The following is a 17,644-nucleotide window of genomic DNA, read 5'->3' on the forward strand; positions in this document are numbered from 1 at the left end:
ATCCACACCAGGAATATATACAAGATTAGAATTACAGTAATATTTGTAATTTAATATTGTTGCCCTTTATTGTTGTATTTAACTACTAAATGTTTTAATTGTGAATATTTAAAAATGAACTACAAATTCTCAAAATTTCCATAAGATGTGACTCTTTTATTCAAACACACTAGAAGTTGATAGTGAAAATACAAAATGTTAAGCAATATATGTGCATGTTATTTATAATTGTAGGCCTACACTTTGAGCCTATTACAAATTGAAACTTGTTGTTGTTCGTAAAACAATTCTATTATTATTCTACATTGAAAAAAAAAATCCCTTTTGACATTTGAATGACCTTTACCCCCTTATAGAGTGACTTATTGTAGTAGAGCATATCATGTTATTATTCTGTACATTGTAAGCTTTAATTTGATACCAATCAAGATGAGTTTGTATAAAGTTGATAATTTGATCTCTTTTGACCTTTAAATGACCCCTGACCCTTAACGTGCAACTTTTTTTGGTGGAACTTTTTAGTTTTCGGAATTTGGTAATATAGTGAACATGTTCATGTAAAAATTTTGTTGCCTTCAGGTGTGGACTGCGGAACTAAAAAACTAAAGGCCTTTTTGAGCCTTGGCCCACAGTCTAAATTTTATAAATATAATAAACTTTATGTCAGCAATTTACAAGCCATATAAAATACAAAAAAGAAAATAAAAGCACAAAAAATCATCATAAATCATTTAAAAAGACAAGTAAATAACTAGATTTGAACTCGTCACTATGGATGAGTTAGGTTATCTGCCGCGCAAACGCCATGTGCACTTCATACATAGAAAAACGATTATGCCATTGTGACCTGGAAAAACAAAAATGTTAGTGTGCCCTATTTTGTGTCACATCTAAGTATACAGTATACATTATATACTGTATAATACATACAGTGCAGAATAGGTGAAAATAACAGGACCCGCCTTTTTATCCAATTTTAACATGATGATGTAATCAAAATGAAACACGTAGATATCAATTTTGGAAGGGAATTATCTGTGCAACAACATTTTAACGTGTTGAAGAAATTTGGATACGTAGAATATGGATGCGCGCTCTTTTAAATGTCATGAACTATGATTTAAAATACGACTTTTATAATTCAACTGGCCATATGATGACATCACAACATCCGATGCGCAAAATTTGTATATGAATTCGTACCTACAATTCAACAGCTTCCAGAAAACGTTTTAATCATGAGTATCACTTTTTATTCTGAGGAGCTATAACATATTGAAATTTACTGTAATGATGAAAAAGGTGACCCAAGTGTTTCACGCTTTTGATCATGATGATGTCATCATTGATTGACCTACAGTAGACAGCATCAAAATATGGGGAGAAATGGAATACAGATAAGTGGATATGCGCTCTATTAAATGTGATAAGCTATGACGTAAGAGACAAAAATCCTATATTTTATATTCGAGTGGCCATACGATGACGTCATAATATCTGGTTAGCCATATCATTCACTATAATATCTCTATGGCCATATTGCATGATCCGATATCTACAACTTATCTACTCCAGAATATGTAATAAAAATAACACTTCACCATAGTTTAGAAACTATGACTGTTTAAAAAAAGATATTTTGAAATTTTTCATCAAAAACGCGCATTAGGCATTTCTCTCCCTTAGCAGAATCAGTCCATTTCACCCGGGTTTTTGAAAAAATCCGGGTAATAAATCTTGGTCTGTTTTAAACAATTTACCAGTTCTGATTGTTTATCTTGTCACACATGGGAGGCCACTACAGTAATTGCTGAAAACCATGTAGGAATTTTCATGAGCTGTCCAGGTGACCTTGTTGTAAATGACCTAATAGTACCCTTGGGTTGTATTTGATGGGCAGTTAATATAATCAAATTACAATTGTGTGTTTTATGGGCTGACACTCTTGACAGGCCTGTGGACCATTTCTGCTAAGGGACAGTTTTGCCTCATGCGTGCGAATTGTCCAATTCGAAGTGCTCGTATGACATGATTTTAAGTCAATATTGGTAAAAAATTTGTAAAATTACTATAAAAGGCTGGAAAAAAAAGATGTTTTTTGCGCACCCTGCGCGTAAATATTTGCGCACGCGTGGGAATTTTTGACATGCTTAAAATGACATGAAACGCATGGAAAGTTGATTAGAACTTGATTTTCCTCACTATAAAATGTTTAATGCACGTGCGCACTTAATTTTTTTTAAACATGCATTTTTTTTTTTCACAGAAAGTTAGCGCATAATATAAATTACACTTTTGCCAAGTTTCAATTTAAATTGTTTTATGGTTTTCGATCTATGTTAAATACGTGAAATTCATAAAATCGCACGCAACATACGCTGTGCGACTCCAAAGTCATATAACAAAGTTTCTTTCACATCTACAGCTACAGGTCAATCTTATGACAAAGTTACACAATCTTTTGTTGACCAGAATTAGCGATACACTGCCAACAAAATTCGTGGAAAGAAAGAAGAATAACATAGAAAAACTAGATTTTAACTGATCACTTTGACGAGTTTGGGTTATCCGCGCAAACGCAACATGCACGTACGGTAAAATATATGAACGCCAAAAATTATTCTGCCATCCTATGACATGTTTACAGTGCTGAATTGTATCTATTTTGTGTCATACAGCATATTACAGTATTTACAGAATACACTATATTTAGACAGTGTAGCATAGACGAAATTACGAGACCCATCTTTTAAATCCAATTATTAAAACAATGATGTCATCAAATTGACATATAAAGAAACTATTTTAGAAGATAATTATCTAAATAATTACATTAATAAAATTTGAAGAATTTTGGCACTTAAAATGAGATGCGCTCTCTTTTAAACGTGATGAACTTTTACGAAAGAGATAAAATGTGACTTTTTGAATTCAACTGGCCATATGATGACGTCCTGACATCAGATTTGTATATGAATTAATATCTACAATTCAACAGCTTCCATAATAAGTTTTAATCACATAGGTCACTTTTCATTCCAAAGAGATAACCATGCTATAAAGGCCGGTGCACACCGAACGCGAAGCAGCGAATTTCGCGTTAAAAAGTGACGCACGCGGCAGGCGACGGACGCTTCCAGTGTGAACATACAAGCGAACAGTGTACGATAGTCGAATTTCAACTTCAACGCGTTGAAAACGACAGCAGCGAAGGCTTCGCATGCGAATTTTCAAAAGTTGAACCTTGGTCATTTTTTTTAGGCGTCGCGAGCGCGGTTCGCGTTCGTCAACCAATCAGAAGTCAGGAACATCTCTTATCGACGAGAGACACCGACGGCAAAAAAATGGTGGCTGAATGACGAGCGAGGTCTTTATGGAAATACTTTGTCATTACCCTTCTTGTCTTTACGATAAGGGAAGTAAGTCATACACAGACAGAAACATAAGGATTAATGCATGAAGACAATAATTTCAGACAAACATCTGTGTAGAAGAATGCCAAAAAAACTAGGCCTAAAACGTGTCAGAGATCAATTTGTAAAGTGAGTTGGCAAGCCTTCTATTTCTAGCCTACCTAGGTTTAGGCCATACTAGGAATACAGGTCAACCCGTACCCATGCCAACTCGTACCCACCACTCGTACCCAAATTTTGGCTTACTCGTACCCAAAATTTTGGCTCACCCGTACCCATCATTGGCTAACCCGTACCCATCATTGGCTGGCCCGTACCCAAATTTAATTTAATGCTATTTAAAGTATATTTATATAGGCCTATTACAGTTAAACCCAGTTTTATTACATTTTTAGATCATATGTTCGATATTATAATGGCAAAAACTATTTACCTAAGTATAATTTATGTACAGACTCGTACGAAAAAAGCACAGCTTTCATCGTATTTGGGTCGTAGTTAAATTAATACTTGAGGGCGTTGTTTTACATGGAAGATGTCAGCGGTCGGCTGTGCTGCATTCTATTTTTTTTTTCATTTATGAATAGTTGTTGATCTATTATTTACTACGAATAGCCTGTACACACTTTTAATTTTATTTTACAGATAATGAAGTAATGTGCTTTTTGAAAATCGTTTTAAAAATGGTTTTTGTTGTTTTGTTTTGCAAGTTTTGTTTTAACATTTCGAAAACATTTTTAAGTAGTCACTCGTATTTTTAAAATCACGAAACTATTTAAGGGGATACCAGGACCATTTTAGAATAATGAATCTAAGTAGATTATTGCCGTTTTTAAAACAAATTCCCTAGGACATGATGGATGTGAGAGTAATAATAAAAAGGTAACCTCCAATAATTTAACATTTAATTACTAACTACGACATTTGCTGTTATTACGTTTTCATTTTATAATGATTATTACTGTATTATTATGACTAAAAACCGAAATAAAATACTACTAAAACTAAAAAAAAATCATCTTATCGCTGACAGATATGTATGTACAGACACGTGTAGGTAGGCCTTCAGAACGTTTATATTATTTTAGTAAATAAGACGACATCTGTTGCCATGGAAAAACGAGTGTGGGTCATTTATTTGTAGAATATTATAGAATGCATATTTTTTTTTAAAAGGGAATCCCTCGTCAGCAAAAACATGTAGCTGTTTAATTGAGCAAACATCTACCAAAAATGTTTAATTGCTGTAAACAAACAGATAATTTTACTGAATTATTTAAGAAAAAAAAAAAATAGAAAACGATCGTACGCCACACTGCGTTGTCTATTTTTTTTACATACTGTAGCTGTTATAGAAGAAAATCTGCCAAAAATGTTTAATTGCCTTAAAGTACGTGTATATGATCATTTCACTGAATTATTAATAAATAAAATATATGGAAAACGGTCATATACGTCATTAATGAGTCATCTCTTTGACGCCCTATAAATGCGTGTTTTTTTATAATAAAAGGTTAATCCTGGTCAGCAAAAACACGTAACACGAAATCTACGCCCATAGCCCTGCAGACTTTACAGTACGTGTACATGATCATTTCACTGAATTATTAATAAATAAAATATGGAAAACGATCATACGTCATTTTTTTTTATAATAAAAGGTTAATCCCGGTCAGCAAAAACACGTAACACGAAATCTACGAGTAATTCGACTCCATAGCCCTGTGGGCTTTTTGATTAAAACAGGGCGTCGTTAATTCAACCAATTTTAAATATACCAATACAATAGAAACAATAATTACTTGATCGAATCATGGAGGTATACCTCCATGATCGAATGTAATCAGGGAAGATAAGGTGATAAGAATGAAAATTGATAAGTATAAAAATGATACGTTGTTGGTACTTTACCTGGGCTTAATTGAATTGTAATACTATACAACAGTAAAAATATTTTTTTATTAATTAATGTTCTTACGTAAATAAATAAAAAGACACATCAAACATACGTTTATAAAACTATAATACTACATTTAAATAAATCTTAACAAATATATGCCTAATTAAACGAAGTTTACAATCAAATCAATGGTCATTTTTATTAGCACACATTTCACCGAGACCTGTAAAATAAAAAAAACAATTTAAATATAAAAATATTCATACGTCAAAAGCATACCACTAGTTTTGCGCCGATCAAATCATTACAAGTAGGCCTAATTATTCAAATTGGGTACGAGTAGTCCAAATAATGGGTACGAGTAAGCCAAATAATGGGTACGAGTAAGCCAAATAATGGGTACGAGTAAGCCAAATAATGGGTACGAGTAAGCCAAATACTTGGGTACGAGTAAGCCAAATATTTAGGTACGAGTTGGCATGGGTACGGGTTGGTTTGGGTAAGGGTTGACCAGCACCTAGGCCTACCTAGCCTAGGCTACATATACCCTAGTAGGCTAGGTCATGCCAAGTAGTACTTATAGGCCTAATACTTAATACTAATCCCTACTAGTCTACTATGGGCTAGGCCAGGCCTAGCCTAGGTTAAGCCTACTACTAAATATGAGTACAGTACTAGGTTAGGCTAGGTCTAGCCTACTTATTATTATTATTAAAATTTATAGGCCTAATATTTAGTTGATTTAGTGTTGTAAGGCTAGGATAGGCCTAGTAGTAATATTAATACATAAATACTGTTGTTTTTGTTTCTTTTAGGTCAATTAGATGAACCAGGGAGTTGAACTCCCTGGATGAACATTGATAAATGGGATCCTTCAGGCTATTACCAGCGTTACAAACTCCACCAATGACCAAGCTAGTAGTTTAAGCGGCCAGTATATTATTGCCATGGAATTAAGAGCAATTGCTCCTCAAAAACGTGGACTGGCAATTATGAGGCTGATAGTGATACAGGTTTGTATAGACTTTTTTCAAATGGGTATGTCAATTGGTGACATACATTGGCCAGAAAAAATGATTTGAGCAATATGCCTTACTATAGCAATTTTTAAAAACTTGTTTCATTTTTTAGAAAATAGAAGAGATTAAGGAGGAGCTGGACTGTAACTAGTATTTATTAAGTGGTTATAGAAGGAAAGCTGAACTGAATGTCTTTTTTTAGCAATAGAGAACACATGGAAATATATGTATATGTTTTGTTATACTCCAATACTAAAAAAAAATAGTCAAATTGGCTGCCAGCTAATGGAATTTTTTTTCATTTTATAAGTGAAAACATTTTTTTGGGGTTTTTTTTCTATGTAAGTGATTAACTTTGTTAAAACTACAAAATGGCCTATTCAAATTTGATTTTAATCATCTTCATTTTTCATGATTCTATGGGACAATACATCTTTAAGTTTATTGTCATTTTTAGGCAAGATATATTGTCTTCCTGAAAATATAAGTTAAAACATTTTCGTTGTGTGTAATACAGTATAACACTTTAGGGTTAGTTATTCACTTTTAACAATAATAATATTTCTTCAATTTTCATTTTTTTTGGGGTGATACATTTTAAATTTATTATTTTGATATTATTTTGCGAAAGTATTCAAGAGTAGTAAAAAAGAAAATCTGGTTGATATTTAATGATACCTTTAAAAACAATGATTCACTATTTCAATAAGTCATGTATTTATGTGAAAAAGTCAAAAGATAATATACAGTGTAATGATTAATTATTTAATGATACCTTTAAAAACAATGATTCTCTATTTAAATAAGTGTATTTATGTGAAAAAAAAGTCACAAGATAATATACAGTGTAAATATGAGTTAGGGATATTTATTACATTTAATCAAATGAGAAAAAAACTGTATGTTTTGTCATAAATAATATAATATTTAATAATAATTAGAAAATGAATGTGAAAACTTACATTAATATATAGGCCTATAGTTTATATTTGAAAGTGACAAACCCATGAAGATTCCCAGTTCGTGTTTATATGAAATGTTTTATATGGTTATAATAACCTCTGTTGAAAGAACTTTAATATTCAAGACGTCAAAGGGAGTGGACGTACTTGACTCGGCAGCGCTAATTTAGCGGCTCTCCGACCAGCATATACGTACATATGTGGTTTTTGTACTGTGTATAACTTTTGTTTCATCGTTTTTTAACATTTCTGTTTCATTTCGATGTCGTTTTGAGGGTATTTTTGGTGTTGTTTGGTGTTTTTGGTGCTACAGTATTACTGTATGAAATGTTTAGCCGTACCAATCAGGCAGTGTTACGCAAACAAGTCTTGTATGCAAGGAATGCATTCAAGCTCAACACAGGTGCACCGCCGCATACCAAGTTCCCATTTGTTGAACAACGTAAGCGTTGGAGACGGAGGGGAGTTCGCGGTGGAACAAAAAGGCGAATACGTGTAATGACTTCTAATCGTTATACATGGAACTGTAGGCCTATTACCGGTATCGAAAAGAGGACGCGGAACCTATACAACTTACGAACGTTACAAAAAGCATCCACCACTTATAGCGTAATAGATGAACAGCGGAAAGGTAAGCCTAGTCAGTTTCCAATAGTTATGCTTACAAATCCATGGTCTATAATGAATAAGATTGATGAAATTTCTATGTATTTGGAAGATAAACATATTGACATTGGCCTGTTTAGTGAATCATGGACTAATAAAGAAAACGAACACAAAATTAATATCGACGGATACTCTTGTTTTAGTAGTGGACGGAGTGATCGTATAGGGGGTGGCGTAGCTGCACTAATTAAGGATACTATCAAAGCTCGCACAATCAATCCTATTCCTATTCCAGATGTTCTGGAAGGTATGTGGATTAAAGTATCGCTACCAAAAACGCCACGGATCATGTCATCCTTACATTTGTGTATTATTTATTACAGCCCTGGACAACCAGTTAGTACACAAACAACACTTCTTCGTTATTTAAGAGAATCCGTTGTCAGCATTAGAACATCATCACCGTCAGCGGCGATTCTCATTAGCGGTGATTTTAACGAAGCCCGCGCGAAAGTTAAACAATTTTGCTCGTCAACTGGTCTTCGACAAGTTGTCAAAACTTCAACTAGGGACAACAGTGGTAATATTCTGGACTTGCTTATAACTAACTTTTATCAACATTACGAAGAACCGGTTGTTCATGCACCCTTTGGTCGTAGTGACCATAATTCGATTTTATGGAAACCAAAACCTGGATTCGTCTGCATTAAGGGCCGCAATGTTATTAAGTCTTTCCGGCCTTTTAGCGAATCTGCTTGCAATAGATTTGGTCAATGGATAACATCACAAGATTGGCATGAAATACTGGAAACCGACGACCTTGATGAAAAAGTAAATATTTTCGAATCAACATTATGTCTGGCATACGAACGTTGTTTTCCAAAGCGCAGAATTAAAGTTCATTCAAATGACAAACCATGGATCACACCAAAAATAAAAGGACTTTGTAAGGAGAGACAAATTAGCTTTCATAAATATGGAAAAATGTCCCGCCATTTCCGTACACTTAGAAACCAAGTAATTTGGGAAATCAAACAAGCAAAGATTAAATACTACAAATACGAAGTTAACAATCTGCAAAACACTAACGCAAAGCAGTGGTTCCAAAAAGTTAACCAAATATGCGGTACGAATAAAAAGAAATCGGTGTTGAATCTAGAAACTGAAGAAACCGATCCGCTTAAAATTTGCGAACTAATAAATAACTACCTAGCGAATATATGCCAGAAGATTGAACCCCTACAAACTAATAGTCTACCATCATACCTTCCTTGTGGCTATGCACCGACACTCAACTTCTGGCAGGTGTATCATCAGCTTCAGAAAATAAACTGCAACAAATCAGTTGCCCCGGGTGATCTACCGCCTCGCGTCATCAAAGAATTCGCATTTGAAATTGCATCACCGTTAGTTGACATCTACAACGCATCACTCTCGCAAGGCATAGTCCCGCGCAAGTGGAAAGAGGCGACCATAACCCCACTTCCTAAAGTGAAAGGACCGGTTAACTTAAATCAAATCAGACCCATATCCATTACACCAATTTTTGTACGCATGCTAGAACACTTTGTCTCGTCATGGATAAAACCCAAGATCGCGCCTAAATTAGACGAAATGCAATTTGGAAATCGCACAGGAGCGTCTACAAGTCACTATCTTACTAGCATGTTACACTATTTACTTCAAGGTCTTGATAAACCTGGACACGAAGCAACGGTTATTGCAGTTGATTTTCGTAAAGCGTTTGACCTAATTGATCATACAATCGCTGTCAAGAAGTTAATTGATATTGGAGTTCAACCTGAATTGATGCCGTGGATTTGTGATTTTCTGAGCGAACGTAAACAGAGAGTGAAACTCAATGGCGGTTTTTCAAACTGGCAAGGAATAACTTGCGGAGTTCCTCAGGGGACGAAACTGGGTCCCTTAATTTTCCAAGTAATGGTTAACAATTCGCTTAGAGACTTCCCAAATCGGTGGAAGTATGTAGATGATTTGTCAATATGTGAAGTTCACAACAAGAAAACCCCGCCTAATGTTCAAGATCAATTAAACGAACTATCACAATGGACCAAAGACAATAATATGATAATTAATATTGAAAAAACTAACTTTATGAACATTTCTTTTGCCAAATCTCAACCCATTGTTAAATCATTTACGATAAATAATATAAAAATAACCAATGTTGAATGCTTAAAGTTACTTGGGGTTCAGATCACTAATGATCTGAAATGGAATATGCATATCCACGATGTTGTTAATAGAGCCAGTAAGAGATTACATATGTTGACATGTTTAAAAAGATTTGGAATGCCTTGTAACCATCTGCGTCAAATGTATATTAGCCACATAAGACCTGTAACTGAATATGCGTGTCCGGTATGGCACTCTGCCTTAACCATAGCACAATCCATGGAGCTTGAATCTATACAGAAACGCGCATGTAGAATAATTCTCGGACAAAAATATGCATCCTATGATCAAGCAATTAAACTACTTAATCTTAAATTTTTAGATTAAAGAAGAGAAGATATTCTTCTTGATTTTGCTAAAAATCTTAACAAAATCGTTCCTAACGCACTTCCTAAATTGAGAGGCGAAACGTGTGGCAGGATACTAAGGAATGCTAAGAAGCAAAGTGAAATATATGGCAATACTAAAAGATTCAACAACTCATGTTTCCCAGCACTGTGTAGACTAATTAATAAACCAAAATAAACACAACAATAATAATAATAATAAGTAATAAGTACTTTCATCAGTTTCTTCCATGTGTAATATCTCCTTTTTAAAAATATTTTTTTTTAACTTTTTAACTTTTTAATGTTGTAAATTTTGATGTTTGAAAGCTTGTACCAATTTTATATGTAAATCTCTCGCAATTCAGTTTTATTTTATATATACTGCAAAGAGAAATATTGAATAAAAGCAGAATGAATGAATGAATGAATGAATTTGTAAGTACCACTAATAAATACAGTCAGCAGATCACATGTACGTGTAATCAACATGCAATAAATGCTTTAATTCTTGTAACTGTATTGATATTGGATACATCTTCTTCTGTCCTTGTGGATATATACATACAATCATGCACATTTCAGGCTTTGGAAAAGGATAACATTTTCCCACCAAAACCAAACACTGTGATTGGTGTAAGCAGGGAAGAGTTAAATTACATTTTAATTTAACTCTTCTCTGGTTAAACTTACATAGGAAATACTTCAGAGTCATCTTCTCTGATTATTTTAAATGTAGCATTGTATTGGCCAACCCACTATCTCCTAGGCCTAGCAATCGCGACGAATCAGCACATTGTGACGCGTTTAGTGGGAACCAACAAGAAAAACTAATATACGCATGACAATTCACCTTTCAAAGCGATCCGTCGAATGACGCATGACGCTTCGCGTTTGGTGTGCACCGGCCTTTACAGATTAAAATATACTGTATAGATGAAATTAGGTAACTGGTTATTATAATTTGTTAATATGATGATTTTAACATTTTTTAATGCATGTGAAAGAGAATTGATTTAGCAAGAACATATTAAAATCTAGGAGAAAATGTGGAACACATTATTACTGTAAACTGTTATTATTGACAGAAATTCTTCTGTTGATGTAGTAGGTCTACATGAATATTTTATGGCCAAGGAATCATTAATTCGTAATGGTCAGCCTTTATACGGTCATTATTCAGCAAGGTATTAAGGTGATAACTCTATGCCTAACTAGGCTGGCTAGCTTTTGACATCCCTGCGTGAATGATATTTTTCTTGAGGAATAAGAAGTTTGTTTGTGAAAGAGTTGCAGATGACACAGATTAAAAACTATAATTATATTGAATTTATTTTTTATCGTTAATTTTACAGCTTGGTAAATGGTTTGAGAATGCCTTTAGTCCATTGAAGGACATTCCTAGGTATTTGATTCCATGTTACTTTGATGCTATTCTTTCTGGTGCATACGCTATACTACTGGATGTATGTGCAAAGAAGATGAGCTTGTAAGTAATATTTCTTCTTTATTTATATTATTTAATTCTTTCAAACACCAGTCTTTTAATTATGCGTGGATTAGACTTAATCTAACAGGGATCCTAACCCAACCCACTATGACAAGAGACAAAAAAAATACAATCATCAAATACAAGAATAAGTAGGTAAACAAATAAACAAAACAATACTCAAGCAAATCTCATAGTCAGTCAAAAGTCCACAATGCTGCATCCACACTGTTCAGCTTCGGCCTCCAACTCCCCAGGAATTATCAGCTGAAATACCAGCTGTCCTGAAGTTTTCTCCTCCCCGCACAAAACTACGGCGTACACAAAAAAACCCAAAATATTTTAAGAAAGAGTCAAATAACGTTAAACAAACTTCGACACTGACACTGACGTTTTCTCCGCACACCCATGACGGGCACAGAAACGTTTTAACAAATTCTGTTGAGCCAAACAACGCACGGTATCTTCGTAATAGACAACAAGCTGATTATTAGAAAGGGCGCGCTATGTGTAGAGTGCGCCTTCTACATTTAAATGGCCAAAATACATTTGATTGGCAATGGGTTGTATCCGTACTTTAAATGACCAATGATGTGAATGATGATGCAAATAAAATCAACTGAATAGTCATGAGAAACGTTATGAGGTAATCACTGAACTGCCCAGAAAATTAATTTTTCCAGATCTGCTTACGATGTATGGAAGTAAACAGAGAATGAAAATCAGTCTTTATTTTTTCTGTTATTTTCACCAAAATGTTTATGTTTTGTACTTCGGCAGGTAATGTAATAAAGGCGTTATTTATATACACATTCTTTTTCTACAATGTTTAACTATTATCAAACAAGTATATAGCCTGGGTGCAGAACAGTTAATATACACATTTGCGGGATAAAAGTATAGGAAATTTGTTTTGGGTTTTTCCAATAGTATACCATATAGAATGTCAGAAAAAAAATCCCCATCCTAGGGTCTTGGGGAAAATTTTTTACGGCACTTTTAAATTTTGGCCTATTTAACACACACAAAACCAATTAACGGTTTTTGTTACTCAGTCGTGTTTTAATAATTAAAATTAGTAGAGGCTTACTTTAATAACTACTTCTCATAGTAGTTGATAAATCGAGTCGATACGATGACATCATCATGCCACAATCCAATATGGCGGGAAAAACACCATTTATTTAAAAAATGCATTTTTTGTCCATACAATGTACAATAGACTTACTATCTTAAAACAAAACACGAACCCACACAATGTAAATCTACTTACAGTAATTGTCCCCCTCCCCCAGTCTTCCCAACATTAGGATGACGGATCCACTATTTTGATTTAGGGGGTTTGGATTGGAGTGGGGAAGCATTTGCGAGGGCCTAAACATTGTAAAATGAAGTGCTGAATTTAATTTTTGGATCTGTCCCTGGATCAGCATATGGATAATGCAGATTCACCTATATGCATTTATCAGACGGTACCGGAACATTTCTTGGGTGTTGTTTCTTGCTATCCACCTAAAAATAGACAGCAAGTCTCATGGTGTTAAGCTTTTGGAAAGGATCAGTATATTTAAAGACATCACTTTTGATAATTCCTTGCACAACACCAGAGATTGTCCAAGCATATAGTGTTTACCAGCATTTACTCATTGTCTTATGTACAAGACCAAGTTATTAGGCGTCATGCCTAAATGTTTCCAGACGTACAAACCGCGTCAAACGGTCACCGTTGATAGCTTGGTCGTTTAACGCGTGCAACGATCGTAAAAGAGCTAATTAAAATATGCATTTAGTATTGTACCGCCCACTGTAATTGTGTAGCCGTTAGACTAGACGCGCGTTAGCGTTAAACGTCGTTTGTTTTAAAATGTCTATGTGTCATCGCCTTTAGAAGCATGGACAATACACACAAACAATGTATTGTTCGCTAATTAAATCCTATTTAAAGCTGGAAGACGTCAATTTTTGTAGCCGCCCTACGCATCAGTTATCCCAATTTGGCCGGAAACATCAGCCGACGAGACGACATCGGGCCCGTGGACCTCAGCTCACACAGAGAGAGTTCAGGCTAGCCTAGTTTCTGCGGCCTACACTATAAATTATTTAATCCTACCTTGGGTTAGCGAATTATAAAAACAACGACACCTAGGCTAGGACACCAACAAAATATATGCAAAATAAATATATATTCCATGTTAAGATTTACCAGTCAGGCCTTTTTTTAAATGATTAATATATTGTGTAAAGAAAAAGGGCCGACCAGAATTTGGAGTGGGAAAAACATGCGAGTGGATCGGAGTCTGGGAACAGTTTAGATATAAATAGAGGAAATCCAGGTACACGATCTTAATTACTGTTTTATTGTCGTCAGCAGAGCATCCACCACCCTCTAATGGACGGCCGTACTGAGTTAAAAAATATCATGTTAGAGGTTGCGGTAAAACATCGAGTAGTATCGCGTTTCAAGCCAAAAAACCCAGGTCTGTATTAATTACGGTCTTCTGTCGGCAATCTTTTTGAGCAACTTGAACGTTTTGATACTATATTTAGAATGAATGTTTTACCATCTTTTTTGTGGGCATCGTTTCTGGATCGACAGATGTTCGATATATACGAAGATCGCATCCACAATGGATTAACGCGATCTTTTTTTTACAGTATACAGTTATTTACTTGTACTTTTCAAATTTGCGAAAGTTTTATGTCACAAAAGTGTCAACTAAGTTATTTCCTTGTTCAACTGCTCTTCATTAAAATCTGTTTTTAAAATCTCTACAACCAAACACTTAAACTGCAATAGGATTCATATGAATCATATTAGGAATAGATGAGTCCCACTATCTGAGAGTTGGCCCTATTATATGCCCTTATGTATTGCCTGTCAACTTGTACAAAGATTTCTGAACACTGAGTGAAAAGGAATCGCTGATCAATGTGTCTTTTTGCTTAAAGATGTATTGTTCCTTGAAACACAAAAAATGAAAAAAAAACTATTCTAAATTTAAATGGGCCATATCAAAGTAATATTAAAGTTATTCACTTTAAGTCGAAAATTCGAGCCAAAAACAACAAGTTTACGTAATTAACAGGGTAAATTAATTTGATTACATTTCGTCTGGAAAATCGTCACGAGCGAAAGTAAACAAAGATTTCAAACCATTAGTATGCATTATGCATGATGCTAATTAGGATTGTTTACAACTCGTCGCGGTTGAGAAGGTGTTTTCACACAGATCGGAAAGAAGTTTTATGATTATGCATACAGAGTAGCCAAACAAGCGTGTTGCATTATGAGATATGTTTTGATTGAAAACTTTGACTGGAAGTCAAAGTAATTTTATGAACAAAAAACGTCTGTATTTCGGTTAAATTATTTTTTGTTCGACTAATTTTTGGTGAAAGTTAATAACTATTATGATACTTCAAAATGACCCACTTTTTTTCTAAATATTAAAAAAAAATTTGTTGTTGAATTAGTCAAAGGGACAATACATCTTTAACCGAACCCTAGGACATAGATTTTGCAAGGTTTTAATTTGTTCAGATCTGTATTTGTAGCATTGTACAATTTACAATGTTAAGATTCTTTAATTATAGGGAGTTTTCGCAATCTTACGAATACGATAACGAAAACGGATACATCACGCACACGTATTTGTTTTTCGTAAGCCAGTAAAAATCCGTTTCATGGCAACGAAATATTAAGGGCGCCGTCCAAAATATGACTGCGGTAAATTTGAGCGAAGCGCAGTATGTGTTGCTTGGTGCTTGGCTGCCTAGGCCTAGCGTAACATCAAAGCGAGTGAGGACTTTAAAAACTGCTATTTATCAAAATTGACCTGGCATTTTAGTAAATAACTTTAGTAAATTACTCTCAATAAAAAGTATAATTAAATTATAATCATGAATCATTCTTGATTCAAATGCAAAATGTGCAAAATAGATTAAAAACTATACTCCTTTTGTAGTTACAAATATGACTGATGATATTCGTCAACACGAATACGCTTTACGAATATGAAATGGGAATCAGCTCAAAAGTTTCACGAATGTGTGACGTATCTGTTTTCGTTATCGTATTCGTAAGGTTGCGAAACCTCCCTAATGATTCATATTGCACTAATTGGTGTGGAACCCACCAAATAAAATTGCAAGTTGTTGATTTTAACAGCTTTATTAAAGAGCAGTTTATCAAAGAAATGTTACAGATATTTTGCAACTTGGTCTTATTTATACAACAAGTAGACTAATTCAGGCCAATGATTGCAACATATTAACACTAATTTTATTACTCATTTTTATAGCACATAATGCATAATTCCAGACCATTTTGTCCATCTGTATATTTGGGGAAGCTGTTGTCAAAATTATTTTTGCAGAGTTCCAGAGTAATTTTGAATAATCCTGCAGGTGGAACCGTGATGATAATAATGTTTCACGTATTGGGTTGATCTGGGAATCTCTGGTGTTGTGTAAGGAATAATTGGTAAACCCCTTATCGAAAGTAATGTCTCATACACTGATGCATACTCTTAAAACCTTGATCGGAATCTGCGATTTTGTGGATACCAAAAACAACACCCTACCATGAATGTTTCTTTCCATCTGAAGTGTGTATTTGAGCCAGCATTATCTGCATCCTATTTTTCTAATGTTGGGATGTATAATGAAATACAATCGCATTTAATTTTAAGATAGTATTCGTACATTTTAACGTTAAAAGGATTTTTTTTTTTTTTTCGCCAAATTGGACGCCATATTGGATTCTGGCATGATGATATCATTGTTATCGACTCGATTTATCAACTACTATGTGAAGTAGTTACTAAAGTAAGCCTCAGCTAATTTTAATCATCATAACACAACTCCAAGTAAAAAAAAAAAGGGGATTGGTTTCCCTATCCCCTATATATAGGTATTAGTCTGGGCTCCAGACGGAGTTTTTTCTTAATATTAGTAAAAATATAATTATTTTTGCACATATGGCGTTTCATACGTGTATTACTTGAGTTTGGATACTCCGTCTGGGGAAACACGCAAAGTCACATGGTTTGACACCAAGAATTCTTGGTGCATAGATTATCCGGTTGACTAGTTTCAGCTGCATGCGATTGGCTACTCACTCGTACACCGTTTTAATATTTATATTTCAGAATTTCAAAGACTCAACAACTAAGATGGTACGCATGCGCTATGTTACGTTTAGACAATGTGTACTTGGGTACATTGATGAAAGTTTCTGAAGGCTAGAAAGGATTTTATATGGATCATTTAATATTACGCGGAGATAATTTGATTTAATTCCCACCCAGACCCTGTCCTGTTCTGTGTAGTGGTGTAGCCCTGTCTGTTGTGTGTGAATCCTGTTGTGTGCCGGTGGTGGTATTATGTAGGCCTACCTTATTGGCGTTTTATTTGGCAGGTCATACGTGCGAGTTGAGTAGTACCTACGAAGGAGGCCTAGGCTAAGGACTAAACAATTAATAAACAAAACAACTTGGCAACACGATTTCATATTTCAACAGTCTCGGTCGTACATTCAGCACTGTACGTAGGCCTACTCGATCTTTTTCATTTTTAAACAAAATGATCATTGGTTGATTCGAAATCCATATTTACATACCGCCCGCCCCATATAGCCAAATACGGTATGATAACCTACGTCATTCTTATTGGATGTTTGCGGTCTGCAAATCGATTTCTATACGTGTTTCACAAGTCTGTATTTTCAGACAA

At 34.5% G+C, this 17,644-nt stretch overlaps 1 protein-coding gene across 2 annotated transcripts in view; it reads left to right on the forward strand.

Moving 5' to 3' along the window:
* Nucleotides 1-17,644, forward strand: part of LOC140052159 (glycogen debranching enzyme-like) — a 150,515-nt gene that overhangs the window by 72,758 nt on the left and 60,113 nt on the right. For both annotated transcript variants that reach the window (XM_072097595.1, XM_072097596.1), the window contains exon 17: nucleotides 11,778-11,911. In XM_072097595.1, the coding sequence (XP_071953696.1) occupies nucleotides 11,778-11,911 (134 nt within the window). The remainder of the gene's footprint in view (nucleotides 1-11,777; nucleotides 11,912-17,644) is intronic.

Source organism: Antedon mediterranea, chromosome 6 (genome assembly GCF_964355755.1).
Source record: "Antedon mediterranea chromosome 6, ecAntMedi1.1, whole genome shotgun sequence".
Classification (NCBI taxonomy): Eukaryota; Metazoa; Echinodermata; class Crinoidea; order Comatulida; family Antedonidae; genus Antedon; species Antedon mediterranea.